Source organism: Serinus canaria, chromosome 3 (assembly GCF_022539315.1).
Source record: "Serinus canaria isolate serCan28SL12 chromosome 3, serCan2020, whole genome shotgun sequence".
NCBI lineage: Eukaryota > Metazoa > Chordata > Aves > Passeriformes > Fringillidae > Serinus > Serinus canaria.
This window is the reverse complement of record NC_066316.1, coordinates 83072423-83090318: the sequence shown is the minus strand read 5'-3', so window position 1 is coordinate 83090318 and position 17896 is coordinate 83072423. Positions and strand designations below refer to the sequence as shown.

Below are 17896 nucleotides of genomic sequence, written 5' to 3'. Positions count from 1 at the left end.
GCAGAACAGTAAGGAAAGAGTTAAGGACAGCTGTACAAGTTGCTTAAAGAAATAAGCAGTCAGAAGACAAATACAGTTCTCAACTAAGAACATTTATTAAAAGTTTGATCGAAGTAGTTTTATTCCCAAATTTTGTTTACAAAAGTCTAACAATTTCCCCAGGTAGTCAGATTAATAAAAGAACTGAGATGGCATTAACATTAGTGCATAGAAAGCAAATCTGGTCTATAAAAGTTAAAGTAAAAAAGAAAGAAAACCAAATGTGTAAAATGTAGGCTTTAAGTACATGAAAGCAATCGCTAGTATTGCAGGCAGAGCATTCCCAAGTGTTTTGCTGCTCACATGAAGTTCTTAGATGCAACAGTGTTCTTTAAGGGTCTTTTCCTAACCAGTCCCTCTGCCACAAACTATGCAGCAGACTCTTGTCCTGCTCTTAAGCTGCGCCATTTTATCATGACCCAGCCTTCCAGCAGCTCTGGCAGCTGATCTGATCTATGCACAGCCGACCCAAGGGCCCCTTGCAATAGCAGCAGAGCACTGCACTGGGGTCACACCTTATTTTCCCTATGGATCTGAAGGAGTTGCTTACTACAAGCCCATTTCCAAACTACCATGGAGCAAGTACAGCCAGCTGAATGAAGACAACCCTGTGCAACGTGCACAGGAGCACTCCAGACAGGGTGTTGCACATGCAGCCCGTGGCTGGCCAAACCAAACATCCTGCACCGAACAAAGGAATGTGAAGGAAATCTAAGGAATGCAGAGCTGCGCTGAAGGCAGCCTGTGCCAAAGCTGCTTTGCTTTTCATCCGCATCAGAGCTCTGCTGAACCAGTCTATCCGAAGCCTCTTGGAAAATATTTAGTGGTTTAACTGAAAAGCATGCTAAGATTTGGCAAGACACCTCAAGCTTTATTATGGTAACAGTAGGTCTGCCTCCATTTTGGAGCTATGTACTTCCTGTTGCCTTGAGGACAACTAACAAACCTCTAGAAGCAAATTTAGGCAGCAGATTTCTTTACTGAAGCTCTCTAGCCCTTGCTTCCACTGTACCTTCAAAATCAGTGTGTAATGCTCCAAGGTTCCACTGCAGTTAAGACACAGAAGGTGAGCAGAAAAAGAGAATAGATCCAGACAAAGAGCATGAAAATAAGTACCAGCAGTTCAGACCTATCCAAGCAGTACAGATACGAGTTCCTGCAGAGCAAGCACACAGCTGGAGAAGGAAAGGAAAACAGAGCACAGATAATACAGCCATTACAGGCAGAACAAACATACTGGTGTCATGGAACAAGTCCCTCACAGATATCAATTCTTTTTGACCTATCCTGGGGATGCTGTGGGGAAATCATGTGAAAGGTTAGTATAACAGCTGCACCATTATGCAAGTCAGCTCTGATTACCTATTAACTACTTGCCCCCATTTACCAATTTGAAGCAAGGTTTCTATGCCAGAATTCCTAATAATTACAGCTGGTATTCTTATAACCCAGAACATTTAACTCGGGGTTGTTTGTCTACTGATAAAGAGTTTGGACTAAATACCCAAAGTCCTTTTCAACAGACTTGTGTGATCCAAATTTTCACCGTTCTTAAAAAGATAGCAGGCACCTTGTCCACTGTGCCATTTGGTGCAGGCTACAATGGTGAGTCACTCAGACTGCATTAAAGTGTAATTCTAGAGACTAAGTTCCAGATTTGGCAATTCCACGTCTTACAATATATTAGAAAACATCTATGTAAAAGTGTGTAATTTTTGAAGAGCTACACAACATCAGTTTCTCAGAAAAAAAAATCATCTGGTTCTGCTTTGGACTAGAAAAATCTGTGTACAAAATGTTGGAAACCCAACACTGGATTCTTTCTTTGTAATATTCTTGCAAGGTTAAATGTGCTCATTTTTTTCCTCTCAATGTACTTTTCTTGGTTTACTCAATGCTTTGCAGAATGCACAAAAACGTTTAGATTGTTACCTGGTATTTGTGCAATCAAATCTAGAAACAGTTTTTGAAGAAAGCACCAGAAAAGTTACTTAAGGCTTAAATCAGTTTAAAAGTAAACCTGTAGATTAATTTTGTTCTACTTTTCAGAAACAAGTAATTTTGAGTATTTGCTTTGTAACTTCTGAACATATTTAATTAATAACAATCCTTTCTTATTCCACCATGACTAGATATAGGTTTTGCCATGAACTGAACATTAACCCAAAGAACACAGAGACATAGCATTGAACTTCTGTTTTAATGGTCTCAAATTCTGTGACAGATTTTTGGTCAAGTTTCCATTTTAAAAAATTTATCGATTTTAAAGACTAATAACTTAAACTGCCACGAAACAAATGGTCCACAAACATTCCTTTCCTTCTGAAGCTTTTACGATGCATTGTAATCATTAACCAGTCTTTTGCTATTAAACTTAAATGGCCAATTGAGACAAACAGTTCTGAGACCGTTCTTCCACCACTGGTTAAGACTGAGGTGGCAGCTGGTGTACAGAATTTTCATTTAGCCTTCTGGGCCTTCTGGGCAGACTTTGTGACCTTGCCAGCTCCTCCAGCCTTCTTGTCAACTGCCTTGATGACACCAACAGCGACCGTCTGCCTCATGTCACGCACGGCAAAACGACCTAAAAGCAAAAACACGTTTCATGACTTTTGTCTATGTTGCCTAACACCCAGGCCAATCTGCACAGTGGCAGCAACACGCTGGTATAAATGGGCCAGTGCTGCTCTGGAACCAGACAGGGACAGAGGCATGACCCTTGTCCAGGGTTTCTCTCCCTGTACCAGTAAGATCTTGGTTCCACTTCAATTTCAAGTCACAGCTATTATCAGTGTTTCCCAGAACACACTGCATCCTGATACTAGAAATCGAGGAGTGTCTTTTCCAGAGACCAATATTAATGTGAGATGCCTTACCGAGAGGAGGATAATCAGAGAAGCTCTCAACACACATGGGTTTTCCAGGGATCATATCAACGATGGCAGCATCTCCAGATTTCAGGAATTTGGGGCCATCCTCCAGCTTCTTGCCAGAACGACGATCAATCTTCTCCTTAAGCTCAGCAAATTTGCACGCAATGTGAGCGGTATGGCAATCCAGCACAGGGGCATAGCCAGCACTGATTTGGCCAGGGTGGTTCAGGATAATGACCTAAGTAAGAAACAAAGAAAGCCAAGTTAGAAAGGGGGTAATTTGAACACTGATGTGTTCTTACAAAGTCAAGGAGGTAATGAGATTTGCCTCAATTAAATTTAATTCAAAATACAACTCTACATTGCTTTATAGCTTAGCCTAACAAGACTCCTATTTTGGAATAGAGAGCTACATTCCCACCATCCCTGAACAGCTGCATAACGTACCTGCGCAGTGAAGCCAGCAGCTTCCATGGGAGGGTCATTCTTGCTGTCACCAGCAACATTACCACGGCGAACATCCTTCACAGACACGTTCTTAACATTGAAGCCAACGTTGTCACCAGGCAGAGCTTCGCTCAGGGCTTCGTGGTGCATCTCAACAGATTTAACTTCAGTTGTTACATTGACTGGGGCAAATGTAACCACCATGCCTGGCTTCAGAACACCTGTTTCCACACGGCCAACCGGTACAGTACCAATGCCTGAAAGAACCAACAACAGTATTATTCGTTACTCAGCTTAATGAATATATGCCCTTATGGGGGGAAAAACCCACTTGCAACAAGAATTTCTATTTTTGACTTGGAAAAGCAGCTCTTGGATAAACCCATGCTTTTCTAGCCCATAGATCAGCTGTTGCTGGCACATGAGCAGCATTCTAGACAACACATACCGCCGATTTTGTAGACATCCTGAAGAGGCAGACGCAGAGGTTTGTCAGTTGGACGAGTTGGTGGCAGGATGCAGTCCAGGGCTTCAAGGAGGGTGGTTCCGCTGGCACTGCCATCCTTACGGGTGATCTTCCATCCCTTGAACCAGGGCATCTGTAATGAAAACAAGGCCAGGTTAATCTCACTGCCAAATTTAATGGTGCAAGGCTGAAAAAGCCCAAGCAGTATCTCTAGCATTATCTCAATTTACTCTTACAGAGTAAGAATTTTTTGAAGTACTAAGATTTATCTCGGACATCAGCACCTCCCAAATGTTAACTATTACAAAACGAGCATTTTTATCATTGCATAATTGGTCTTAATAGTCTTCCTAGTTTTATGCCTTAACAGAAATAAATGCCAAACCTACGTTAGAGCTAGGCTCCAGCATGTTGTCACCATTCCAACCAGAAATTGGCACGAAAGCCACAGTGTCTGGGTTGTAGCCAATCTTCTTGATGTAAGTGCTGACTTCCTTGACAATCTCTTCATATCTCTTCTGGCTGTAGGGTGGCTCAGTGGAATCCATCTTGTTGACACCAACAATCAGCTGTTTTACACCCAGGGTGTAGGCCAGAAGGGCATGCTCTCGGGTCTGCCCGTTCTTGGAAATACCAGCCTCGAACTCACCAACACCAGCAGCAACGATCAGGACAGCACAATCAGCCTTCAGAAAGAAAAAGAACCCCTCACTGTAATGTTTGTATGGATGTTAAAGTACTACAGGAACCCCCCCTAAGCAAGCAATGAACAACCTTCTTGAACCCCCCCAAATCCTACTTTCTTTACATACCTGAGAAGTTCCAGTAATCATGTTTTTAATGAAGTCCCTGTGTCCAGGAGCATCAATGATGGTGACGTAGTATTTGCTTGTTTCAAATTTCCACAGGGAAATATCAATAGTAATACCACGCTCACGTTCAGCCTTCAGCTTGTCCAAGACCCAGGCATATTTGAAGGAACCTTTGCCCATCTATGGTTACAAAAAAACCCAGTGTTTTATTCCCATTAAAAAAGAGTTCTATATCTGCAATAATTTAGCAAGACTGCACAATCTAATAATAGTAACTGGCTAAACACTGAAAAACGTTGCTGCTCCTAAAGCAACGAACAAGATATGCTTGGCACTACTGGTGAGACATGCCAACTGCTGAGCCTTATTAAACCTGTTGACAGTTCAGATTTCTTGACAGCTTGTTAATTTCACTAATACATCTTTATGATAGAGCTCTTGAGCCTGAGTCTTACTATCAAGTATCCTCTACAATTTTAAGTCCTCTTACTGCTTCAATCCTTGCAATAATCAACACCTAATCTTCCACCCTGCTCAACATTTTGGCAATTTTATTTTATAATGACCTGTAAAAACAGTATCAGTAAAACTCCCTGATTTTTAAAGTAGACCTCAACAGATCAACTTCTTTCTATGTAGTTTGAATCTAGCCATTTAACTTGATTCCAGATGTTACTATTCGTATGCAACTTTAAATTACTTTTTCACTTGCTCTACATTTCACAATCTGAGTTTCTGCAACTAACACAATGGCAGATTGAACAACTTAACACTTGTTCTACCTCGGGGACAACTGCAACACAGCTGCCGCCCTGTGGCCACGCAACACTGAGCCACTTGTTCAGCTCCTGGGGCATAGGCAACCAACCCGCCTCCCCGTGGCCACTGAACGCTCTGCAGGTTCACTTTTCAATTAAGGGTCTATTCATTCCCGCAGCCGAATTTTTCTGGCTGCTACGGGCGCACGCACCTCAGCTGCTTCCTTCTCGAACTTCTCGATGGTCCTCTTGTCGATGCCCCCACATTTGTAAATGAGGTGGCCGGTGGTGGTGGACTTGCCAGAATCTACGTGGCCGATGACAACGATGTTGATATGGGTCTTCTCCTTTCCCATTTTTGGATGTTAGCTGAGTTCCTTCTTTCGGCAAAAGAGAATCGACACCTGTAAGTTTCCCAGAAAAAAGCTGGTTACGCGTCGGACCGGGCCTAGGGGCAGCGATGGCGGCGCCACATGTGGGGCGGCCCGGCCGGGATGGCGGCCCCGCCCCGCCGGGGGAGGGGAGGAGCGAGTCGGGCGGGACAGGGGCCCCTGGGAGCGCCCCTCACGTCGCCCCCTCCCCGGGCTCGAGTTACCCCGGCGGCGGTGGCCCGGACGCGGGGCGGCGGCGAGCGAACCCGGCGGGCAGCGCGGAGGGCGGGGCCGCCCCGCTCCTTTGTGTGACTCACCCCGCCCGGGCCGTCGCGTCCTCCATTTTGTGGCGCTGGCGGCAGCCAGGCAAGGCGAGCGGCCATCTTTTCACTCGTGCCCCGGCCCTCCTCCCCCCCGACGGCATCCGCCGTCGGCCCCCGACGGTCCCCGCACGGCCCCACGCCGCTGCACGCAGGGAGTAACAGGAGGCTGTCAGGAGTCTTCTGCCCCACGTCCGCTAGAACACGCCGCTCCCCCCACCTCAGCCCCGACAACGGGGGTGTGCACATGGTAATCGAGGAGGACGATGCGCCGACATCCCGCCGCCCCGCGCTTCTCTGCCCGTCCGTCCGCCCCGGTACCCGCCAGCATCCCCGGCCGCTCCCTCCCTCCCCCTCCCCTCGGTCCCCACCACACCCCAGCTCGGCGCTAGCCGGGCCTCCGGGGCGAGCGGAACCCGGCCCACCCCGGCCCTGCGGACGCGCCCCACCTGCTCGGCGACGGCGGCAAACCCGGAGCAAAAAAGACCGACGGCGTGAGCAGCGCCCCTTATATACCCTAGCAGGGGGCGGGACTTAGGGGACACGTCATCGCTCCCGGCGGCCCCGCGGCCCCGCCCGGGCACGGAGTGCCCCCGCCCCCGCCAGGGCTGTGCGGGACCCCCCCGGCCCGTGTGCGACCCGGCCCGGTCCGGGTGGGGGGAGCGGGGCCCATGGCCCGTCCCGGCCCTGCCATGTGCTGAGGGGCTCGGCCGGGAAGGGAGCGGTGTCCCTCCCGCGCTGCGATGGAGAGCGGGCGGACGGGCGGGAGTGGCCGCCTTGTCCGGGAGGAAGCGGAGCAGCAGCGACCAGCCCCGGCCCCCTGCAGGGCCCAGCGGCTCGGGCCTGGGCACCGGGGAGCGTCAGGCCTGGCGTCATGGCCGGCCCCGAGGGATGCGGCAGCTGACGGAAGGCCCCGGGGCACAGCCCCGGCAAGTTAATTGTATTTCGCATTAGGGACACAAAGGAACGCAATCAGCGAGATTAGAAACATTCAGTGAGTTACCCTGACCGGCGAGTAACAAATATCGGCTGAACAGCACGGAATACGAAACTCCCCTTACCCCAGTACGTTGCAAGTCTCGCAGAAACAAATGTGGAGGAGGGGTAGAGCAGGAATTTCTGGAAGCTTAGTATACCGGAATAAGAAGCCATCGTTTGGCTTTTAAAAAAAGAACAACCTCTTTTTGTTTGTGTTATACCATTAGAGGACAAAAGTTGACTCGTCTTAGAAAACTTCGGCACAAAAATACAAATCAAGGCGGACGCACCTCCAGCAAAGTTGCGTCTGAAGTGCAAATGTATCAGTCACAGAAGCATTCGGGACTCGGGGTCTCTGTGCAAGAAACCCTGACTGCGAAAAGTGCCCCCATACTGTGCTTTCACATGGGAAAACTCGCAGCCCTGGCACATTATTTTAGAATCATGGCAATGAGGAGTCACAAAACTGCTCACATCATCAGAAATAAAGGTCTTTGTGATTTTTTCTGGTTTAATCGCCTGTAACTGATATAAGTAAATCCATGAAATATTCAAGATCTCCTATATCCATTCAAGAGAAATTAAGCTGAGAAGCTGAACTGTCTCTGTTATTTTCAAATTACCTGCAAAGCTATGTAGTCCATGCTCTTACTCAGCTACATTATATTCCTGTCAGAAATAGTTACTTATCCATAGACAACTAGAATCCGTTTCTTGGTGTGCTCTTCAGGTTGCAGTTGTATAGCAGGGAAATAGCCTCTTGTTCAAAAACAAACAAAAAAGAACATCAGCAAACTAATAAACTACTTCATGCATCTACAAATGTACCCTTCCACCCGACTTCAAGTTTCTCTGAGATAAACCCAGCATCAAATTCATTAGAGAGCAGTAAACTTAGTATTTCATGGTTTGATATGGAAGTGTTTTCATGAGATACAGGATTTTTCCCACATGAAAGATTAAAAACATGCATTTGGGAAAAAAAAAAGCATTAGAGAACATGCTGAGTTTAGAATACACCTTTTACAAAAAATAACCAGTTGCAGAGTAAAAACCTGAAAAAAGGTTTAGACATTAAACAAACACTTTTTTTTTAAGAAAGGAGAAAAACAAATTATCTCTCACTCCTTCCTGTTTTTCAGCAGAGATTTGTGGTAGGGGTGGAGGGAAGATAGAGATGGTCCAGCTTTCCTCAAAATTAACCTTCAGGGGCAGTTACTAGTGAAGACACTGCATATGAAGAATAGGAAAAGGGCAGGAAAAGGAAGGTGGTCTGCTTTCTGGAAATGGAAATGCATTATTGGAAAGTGGCTCGGGTTGAAGACCAAAGTGTAATATTTAGCAAGAAAGCTAGGAAGCTTCTTTAGGGTCTTCTGTAAAGCAAAGACTGCAAACACTGTTAAAAAGCTTTATTCTTCAAGATGGTTTGAAGTTACTTTCTAAAATGCATATTTTGGGGAGGGGTGGGGCAATATTTTTAATGGACTGATCTGTCAAAGAATCCATTTTCATAAAAAGGTAGTTTTAACACTTCCCAAATGCAGTCAATTATTTGTGCCTGAACAGGAAGAGGAGAAAGGAAATACATTACTAATTTCTTATATGGTCCATACTAAACTGTATATTTCTAATTGTTTTAAGATACTTTTCTTAGAAGACTATTTCATAAATAAAGGCTCTTAGAATCAGGTATTTCTTAAGGAAGTGATTTTTTTCAGGTATTTTTTTAAGGAAGTATCAATGTAGCTGAAAGCTATGAAAGCTGAATTTGTGGTACTAATTTTTAAACATGGTCCTAGTTTAGATCTATAGTAGTTGTTTTCCCCCTCTGCTTCTTTAAATGGGTTTTCAAAATAATTCTATTATTTCTTCTTTAGTTTGACCAATATATGTTTTTATTCTCTCATCAATTAGTGTATCTTTACTTGCCCACTGTATTAGAAGTACATTCCTATTATCAATCTCAAAAATATTTATACAGCTGGGAAGCTTCTGATATATGAGTAGCCTCAGATAATACAGTGGAAATGCATTCTGAAGAATCCTCGCAGCTAGCACAAACAGGCCTACACTGGATTAAATCCTGTTTGTAACCAGGCTGTTAAAATTTTAGATTTTATTAATTTGGTAAAACTAATCACTTTAATATGTAATGTGAACAAAGGAACAGAGATAGATTTTGAGAAGTCAAGGACATTTAGGCATTGAAATAGGGCTTATTCAATCCAGACTGACTTCAGAAATAGGAGGACTTGTGGGCAAAAATTACTCATTCTCCTTTGATCACTGGTGAGCATATGCTAAACTGAAATATCCTATGTCCACATATGTCTCCAGTGTAAGTACACACAGAGTGCTCTAAAGCATTTGTATTGTAGGGACCTATACATAAATCACCATTTTCAAATGGTTTTGAATCTCAGATCAAAAATGACAGATGACATTAAAGTGAGCACCTCTAAAGAATTTTAACTCCCTACCATATACACATGCGTATTTTTTTTGGTCAGACTCCTGTGCAAAGATGCAGGTAAGTAGTGCTTTTACAGCCATTTTAACTGCAATGACCAAGGTCATTCAGGAGTGTGAGCAAACAGACTTTATAAGTGCAAGACTTGAAACACAGATCTGATAAATGGAGTATATCAAGCTCACTATATATATGAAAGAGGCACTAAGATTTCTTCAGGGCACTTTCAGAAAGTGGTGGAAAAGCAGTCCAAAGTTACCAGTAGTAATCGGTGATCGGCAAAACTGGATTCTGGTCATACAGTTAGCCTCATACTTACTGTGAAAGGCTTTCTAATCCCTATATTACAATTATCATGGTATGAACATTTGTCCAAAATTCAACATAAACTATAGCATGAGCATAAAGCCTTACTTCCATCTGTGAGTGTTCTTTAATGCATCAGTTCTTAATAGCAATAAAAAATACCTATCTTCTTATGAAATAAAAGAATAATAGAATAATGGTGTTTTTCATATATGAAAAGATAGACAGAAAACGTGCCTAAAAATAGGTTTAACTGAACAGGGTGAGGTGGTCAAAACTAATTGAAAAATACTACTTTTGAAAGTTACTTAGTTCCGTACAAGTAGCTGGTGTTTTTATATAAACAAAATTGCTTGCTAAAAGAAAGAGACAACAGTAAATACACTTTAAATTAGTGTCTTACTAGACATACAAATTAAACTCCTCCTTCCCTGGAAGTTTAAGACTTGGACTAAATAAAGTTTCCTTGTGTGATCTCATAGCCGACCTTGCTTATAGATTCACAAAAGAAGGTCTTACAGTAGGAGGTATAAGACAGGGGACTTCACAAATGTTGAGAGTATCACTGGGATGAACAAGCAGTAACAATTTCAGAGTTTTGTGAATAGCTTAACAAGAGCCTCTTTAAAAGTCATTGTTGCCCTTGAAAGAAGTCTCCTCTGGGAAGCACTGCTGTTGTAGTTACAGCATTTACAATAGGTGATGGACTACTGGCTTAGAGGATAGCCTGCTCTAAAAAAATAATAAAAAAAATCCTTTGGGCGGTCTCTTCAAAGCACATTTATCCACAGCACAAGAAAGCTCATTTATATTGAAGGTTTAGTACTGGTTGAACTGTAACACTGATGGTTTAGGATCAGGCACAGTGGTCAGATCATACTGGGATGTGACCAGAACTAACAATTGTATTTAAGCCCCATGTGCTATTCTGTGGAAGTCTGCATTTGTGAGCTAGAAAATGAAAGTATTTGATGTAGAGCAGAAGTGTCCTAAGCAGGAAAAAAACCAACTGCACAGGTGGCTGCGTTGGTAAGAGTGTTCTGGAACTAAACAGCAAATGGCAGATACATGCAGGCAGTAGCTTAAACAAAAAGTGACCCTTCACTTGCAGACATCTGACAGAACTTCATATACCTCATTAATGCTAGGCTAATTTACACCAGCTGATGACCTGGCTCCAGGCAAAAAGCAGAATTACTAGACACTAATGCAGAATAAATGTGAAGGGCTAACAAAGTAACCACTATTATGGAGGAACAACATAATTTGTTAAAGTGTTCTGTGGTTTTGCATTAGTATTTTCCAACAGCAGCAAACAGGCTAATTTCTACTATATCTCATCACCTTTTGGGTACTCTAAATGAATGGTAAGTCTTTCTAGGAGTTCAATTCAAAGAATGCCCTAAATGGGAGCATTTTACATACATACATACATACATACATACATACATGTAAATAGTGCATTCTGTGTGAAGAATATGTCAGTTACCTAAGCAAAATCCACTGGGTGAGGATGGTGTGACTTCTGTTCTGAATTTATCATGAACATCCAAAATTCCATTTTAAAACTCTGGTCGCTTCTGCTAAAAATCATTTTGCCAAAAGCAACATATTCATCATCTTTTGCTGATAAATCTGTGACAAAACCTTTAAGTAGGACCTCAAATCCTCTCCCATGCATCTTAGAATTCTTCTCTGAGCCCTCACAGCAATTCAGCTATGCTTGAATAACTTTTCTTAGTGTCACTCATCAGGTTAATTTTGCTGCCCCTCTCACTGTAGTAGGTTTGGAGCTGGATTTTGCACTTTACAAAAAAACCCCTGTGAATTCCCATTGTCATCTTGCAGATCCTGTGCATTCTCCCCTTTCTGTTTCTCCTTCTGAGCCAAGTAAAGGTAGGTTGTCAAGGAAGGAGCCATTCTATTTGTTCATAAACTTCCCCTAGAAGAGGTTTATATGAATAAAAACCCCTGAGGTGCAGCTTAGAGCTGCAAGGGAGAGAATCATAATAAAGGTGACTTTGGTGCAGACCACAAAAGTATGCTCCAGATTTGAGCTAGTGGATGGATGGGTTGAAGGAGGAAGAAGGCCAAACCTGAGACTGGGCTGGCCTAGTAAGGATGGCACAGATATATCCAGCTGTTCACTGTTCACTCTTCCATCTTGACACTGCTCTGGTTTTGACTCTTGGAATCACTCTGGCCATAGGCTTACCTTCCACTGCAATCACTTGTACATCATTCTTACTCTGGTAACCACAAGTAACCAGACATGGTGCAAGTCAAGTCACTCAGAAGCCTTGCTCAGATTTAGGGAACATAGCATATGCCTGACATTTATTCAGTGAACTTAGATTTGAGACTATTGAACTTTGGAAAGGTTTCAGAGAAGAACTATGGGAATAAATCTAGATTTGGAAAAGTACTTACACTTGACCTGCTCAATCTATACTGAGTTCACCGAAAGACAGTTTGGCTTAGTTTCCAGGATTCTGCAAGACAGAAAATTCTGTAAAGGAAGGATCACAAGTCTGGGTGCAGACACAAGAAGGTTCAAGGCTGTTGACTGTCAAATTAAGGTAGAAACAGAAACCACTTATTTGTAATTGACAATGAGCAGTGGTAGCAGCTTGGTTAAAGCAGGAAGCCAACATATGAAGAAATGCTCAATATTTAATTATGTTAGTTAAAAAACCCCAAACACAATATAAGATCAAGAACCTGATTTGGGGGGAGGGAGACGGAACAGGAGGGCCATTTACTTAAAATGATATCTTTATTTTTAGTTAGCTTTCTCTTAATACAGTCTATCTGAAGTACTTGTCTAGCTGTCTCAGAACCACTACTGATTATTGTGGAAAGCTATGGAATGTGAAGGTTTCAGAACATTAAATAAATAGGAAAAAATAAGAAAATAATAAATAAAGAATAAAAAGAGAGAAAAACCACAGACATGAGCTGGGCAGTTATGGAACAGTTGGCCTAATTTCAATTCCTGGAAAAATATATTGGAACAAATGAACTATTTTTAGAAGAGACTAGGTTGATAAGTAACAACCCCAGACTTGTTAGGAGCTGACTGCATCAAACTGATCTTGTTTACTGTGACAGGTTTAACAGGCTCATGGATGGGAAAATATGGATTTCATTTAACTTAAGGGAAGATCTGATGCTTTTTATGGGCAACTTGCATAAGTAAGCTCAGCAAAGTTTGGACAAAACAATGCATGTGCAGGAGACCAGCTGAAGATGACATGCTCAAAGTGATTGCTATTATGACTACAAAACTGACTGGTGTCAAATCAGTTTCTGTGGGCATAGACATTAATCCACAATACAAATATACAGTTATAAATACATAAAAGTATAATTTTAAATTGCACACTTGGGGGAAAAAAGGACAGGGAACACCTCTGACCACTTCAGAAGTCAAGAACAGAAGTCAGGCACATTACTCAGAGTAATGTGGGCAAGTAAAGAATAAAGGGCTAAAATAATTAGGAAACAAATTAAGGTTAATATTTGTCCTTTGTAAGGAACACTTCACTGCAAAAACACTGGAGAAGCAGCAGTTACCCAGCAGTCCTGTATAAAAGGACCTGGGGTTAGAGTGGATCACTAATTGAACATGAGTCAACACTGCCATACTCTTGTGAAAAAAGCAAACATACCGAGGTGTATAAACAGAAGTGCTGTAAGATATGTAAAATAAACCGTTCACTATACTTAGTACTCATTAAAGCCTCTGCTGGGATTCTTTGTCCATCTTGGAAATGATGCTTCAAGATCATATCTAGAGGTAAAAAAACATTGCAACAGATTCTGTGGGCAGCTGGTAGAACCTCCATCATTACCCAATTCCTTAAAAGCACCTAAATGCCTAGCAAGAATAGTTCAAGTATCAATAATACTTCCTGATCTATACATACCCAAAAGCCTCTTCAAACCTTAATTTCCATAGGTTTATATTACTTAGAAGATCTGTGTAATCAAAAATTAATTTCTTATACCATAATTATTGGTAAAATAGCTGGGTAAGGAAGTCTCTCCTAGACTTCAATGTACTTGTATCAGCTAAAGTCAGTGTCCTTAGTTACATGAGTCAATCTGAATGGAAATTCACAAATATTTCAACCAATAATCATGCATCTTGCTGTATAAATTCTTTCACACAAGAAGATGAAGTACATTTTGCTGTAAATTAAAAAGCTGGCATAATATAACTAAGAGAGGCGTGGAAGGAAATTGAATAATCAGTCCTAAATTCTAACCAGTAAAGAGTAAGGCTAAAAATGAAAGATGGGAGGAGAAATTTTACATCACAGATTCATCCTGTAATTGCATATGACAGGTTATATTAGAGCTGTTGGGAACTGAGTACATTCCTGGCCCTGGATGTTATAAAGCATTCATTCTGTACTAATTTCTTATCAAAATGAAATGCTGAAAAACATGTTTGGTGTCTCCAGCAGTTTCTAAACAACAAGCAGAAGAACACTAAAAACCAGTGCACATGACTTTCCCACGGGCAGCGATAGCGATAGCCTGGCAGGATCTATCAGCTACTCAGCCTTACGGGGGAGGTCACTCCATAGCTCCTCGCAGTCCCTGCGAGAAACAACAGCTGTGGCTCTGCAAAGCAGTCGTCAGAGGAATGGCATTTCAGAGGTTAAATGCTTGTACCACACGTTGTATAAAAGTAGACTTCGGCCCCTTTAAACCCAGAGCAGGTGTTGAGTCAGCTCTTTGCACTGAGGCCAAATCTCACAAGGCCAGGGAGCCAGGGCTGACAGGACATCCCGTCCATCCGGCTCCCATGCCAGAGGATAGCGAGGGCAGACGAAGGGAATACGAACTGTAAAAGCCTGTGGCTATCCCACAGCCCAGAATAAAAGTAAGTAACTTAAAAATACAGTATGGGCTAGAAGAAGATTGCAAACTGGTTCATACCAGCGAGTCATGTGTTACTGTCCTCTGCTGCCTGAAACAGGAACACTCCTACTCAGCAGGAGACAGCCTGTGCTGCTGAAGCTGTGAATAGCACTCAGGGATCCCCTTTGTGCAAAGCAGGAAGAGCTAGGAGGTCTATCTCAGTTACCGGGCAGTCTCCATGGCACACTCTGTGCAATTCCTAAGGCAACCTGAAGTGAAAAGCACATGCTGTTTTAAATTTGGTATGCTGGCTCTGATTTAGCACAGAGGATATTAAATCACTGCCCAGCTGTTTTATGTACATATATTGTCATTCACCATAGAAAACCTTATTTTGTGTACACACTATCTACAGGTAAGACTACAGTAATAAAACATATAGGGGCACACACAAGTAGTGGCTCCTCCACCTCCCGTGATCTGAATGGGGCCCCTGACCATCTGAGGTAGGAGTGCATGTGAGTGAAAGGGCAGTTGTAAAGAAATGCTGCTTTTTAGAAAGTAAATCTTAGCTCCTTGTCTAAATTTAGCTCTGTGGAGTCATCAGAGACAAAGTGAGGTATCACTATTTATGGGAAATAGTTTATACTTGCTCTGCAAGCTAATGCAGTCCAATTTTACCTCCCAAAGCTGTGCAGTGAGTCATGAGACCCAGCAACATTCACAACATTCACACACCCATATGCACCACAGAAGCAGAAACTCGGGCTCACTTGCTTTTCCCTTTCCTTCGGGGATATTCTTGAGAAATGGCTCAGAAACAGTTCAGAATAATGACATCCCTATGAATCAGATAGTGAGTGGTGTGGGTAAAACAAACTGCACCAGAGAGGATATGAAAAAAAAGTCTATTCCAAACTAAGCATTTAATTTCTTCTCTTTAGCATATATCCAAGTTCAGGAATTTGAAAGGTATTCCATATCAAAGCTAAATCTATGCAGCTGGGAATACCTGCCTGAAAAATTATATTTCTCCTCTATCAATCCAAAGATTTATTGCATTGGATCTAGCACATTGTATAGCTGAAAGGGGAGTGGGAGCAGTGAAGCTATTCACAGGAAAACTTTTGTTTTGTTTTTGTTTCCTATTCAAATCATCCAATTGACCAAATTAATTTTATGGCCACGTGATCCACTGATTCAACCCACAGGAAGTAGGACATATCATTTAGGTGTCAAGGCTCAGTTACATCAGCTTAGCTACAAAGTGAAATTGCACTCTCATTTATTATCTCCACTAAGCCATTATAACCACCGAGGCAGATCTAGGCTGTGTCACATACTACATGTATTTCTCAGAAGCCCAGACCTGCAATTCGTGCTTAAACCTTGTGAAAATACACTTACCCCTTTCAAAAAGATTTGAGTATTTTTCCATGGCAATTTTGGTTTTTCCACTACTAATTCTGAAGAATTCATTATTCAGCAGAGAAGTCAGTGCTAATACACACAAAACAATTGTAATTTAGAACTTCAAAAGTTTCCAACAATACTGAATTATTTCTCACTGTGTGCATGACTAGGTAACATCAGACCATCTTAGTCATCTTAATGTGACCCTAATCTTGTTGTCTCTATAGTCTCTGAATTCTGAGTTCTGAACCACAAAATATGTAGTTTTTTATTTTTTGGATTTTGCTTGGATTTTTTCTCCTTTTCTTGCTATAACATGTACAATGCCTGCTAACAGGGGCTCGTACCCTCTCAAAGCATATAAGCAGCAACAGACAACACCCAGTCACACCCATTGATCTGTTAATGGCAATACGCAACAATTACGTTGCTTCATGTGTTATTTACCTTCTATTCAATTCTTTTAATATGCTAAAAAAAAAAAAAGAAAAAAGTTATCAACCACCATTATGTATTTATGCTGCATTTTGATATAAAGGAAATGTTCCTGTCTGGCCCTGCAGGAGCCACTGTGGCAGTCACACTCACCCACCTGAGCTGGGACTAAGACCCCTTCGCAGCTACATCCCACACTCACAGTCACACCAGGCTTCCAGCAGGCTTCCTCACCTCTCCCGTAGCAGAGTCTCAGATATCCAGCTCCTTAAAATAATTAAATCGTGGTACAATAACTAAATATCAAAACAACAGCTCAAGCTAGTGCCTCTGAGGAAGGACCCTGAACAAAGCAATCCCTGGATTTTTATACTCTCACAGTCCAAGTAGGAGAAAGCTTGGGGGTTGTCAGCTCCTGCCCTATCTGTCAGCGTCCCTTCCCCTGGCCGGGCCACAGGTCCTCGGGCCCTTTGTTGTGCAATGGGTCGGCAGTTCCAGGGCTCTTGCCTCGGGCTCTCCCCACCCAGAGCTCAACCTGCGGCTCCCACTGCAGCTGCTCACCGAGATACCCTGACTGAATGGATTCCGCAGCACTGGCTAAGCTAATGTACACATCCTTTAAGCAGTAGTTGTCAATAGGTTATCATCTATATTCTTAGGTAGCTTTTTAAAAAAATGTATCAACCAAGTATACTTTCCACTTCAATTTTACAAATTCCCTTCTTCCATATTTTCTCTCTTCCTGACAATTATCAAAATTATATTAGTTCAGTGACTGCCTAAACCACAGCCTAAGGTAGGGGTGGAGGTAGGGGTGGTGAGAAATTATTGCAGAAGATATAGAACAGAGATTTTTTTGGGGTTAAAACACCAGCTGCCTCTGGGCTTCCTTAACAGTATGAAAACAAACTATGACAATAATCTGTACCATGGCTTTGACATTATGATTTCAGCCAAACCAGCAGTTTCCAAACTGTTGCCAATGCATCTTCAGTGTGTCCCAGAACGGCAGCAGTGAAGTGTCTCACGTACTTTCTCTCTGATGAGGCTTAAAGAAAAGGAATGCAGACCATGCCTGGAACACAGGCAACACCTATATCACATGTACCAGAGGGTGCACTCTCCTATGATATAGGGACATATCAAGTTACCTATTTGTGAACATGACCAGAGTACTCATTTTAAATACAGAAAGTGCAGACTAATTCAAAGTGAAAGAGAAATCACAACCTGTGCAAAAAAACCCAATTCTGGTTTTTGCTGTGCTTACCAGATTACCAGAGATACCTGGCACAACACACAGTATAGCACCCTCGTCTTACATTAGTGTAAATAT

The 17896-nt window shown here is 42.5% G+C and overlaps 1 protein-coding gene and 1 long non-coding RNA gene across 2 annotated transcripts; both read right to left on the bottom strand.

Annotated features, from left to right (window-relative positions):
- Positions 1–2220: 2220 nt before the first annotated feature.
- On the bottom strand, positions 2221–6692 carry EEF1A1 (eukaryotic translation elongation factor 1 alpha 1). The gene is made up of 8 exons (XM_009094269.3): positions 6536–6692; positions 5608–5799; positions 4638–4817; positions 4215–4511; positions 3808–3958; positions 3360–3616; positions 2916–3150; positions 2221–2623 (listed from the first exon to the last, which is right to left on the bottom strand). The coding sequence occupies exons 2-8, from the start codon at positions 5749–5751 to the stop codon at positions 2499–2501; spliced, it is 1389 nt and encodes a 462-aa protein (XP_009092517.1). The 5' UTR covers positions 5752–5799; positions 6536–6692; the 3' UTR covers positions 2221–2498.
- Positions 6693–11356: 4664 nt separating this feature from the next.
- LOC108962700 (uncharacterized) lies at positions 11357–17018 on the bottom strand. Its single transcript, XR_007777367.1, has 3 exons — positions 16795–17018; positions 12271–12332; positions 11357–11423 (listed from the first exon to the last, which is right to left on the bottom strand). It is a non-coding gene; the product is annotated as an uncharacterized LOC108962700 (long non-coding RNA).
- Positions 17019–17896: the final 878 nt, after the last annotated feature.

Excerpts from the sequence above, each read along its gene's own strand:
- EEF1A1 (XM_009094269.3), bottom strand. The coding sequence starts at position 5,751 with ATGGGAAAGGAGAAGACCCATATCAACATCGTTGTCATCGGCCACGTA. Across the intron at positions 4,512-4,637 it reads TGATTACTGGAACTTCTCAG|GCTGATTGTGCTGTCCTGAT; the intron begins GTATGTAAAGAA and ends TTCTTTCTGAAG. Across the intron at positions 3,151-3,359 it reads CTGCTGGCTTCACTGCGCAG|GTCATTATCCTGAACCACCC; the intron begins GTACGTTATGCA and ends TTTCTTACTTAG.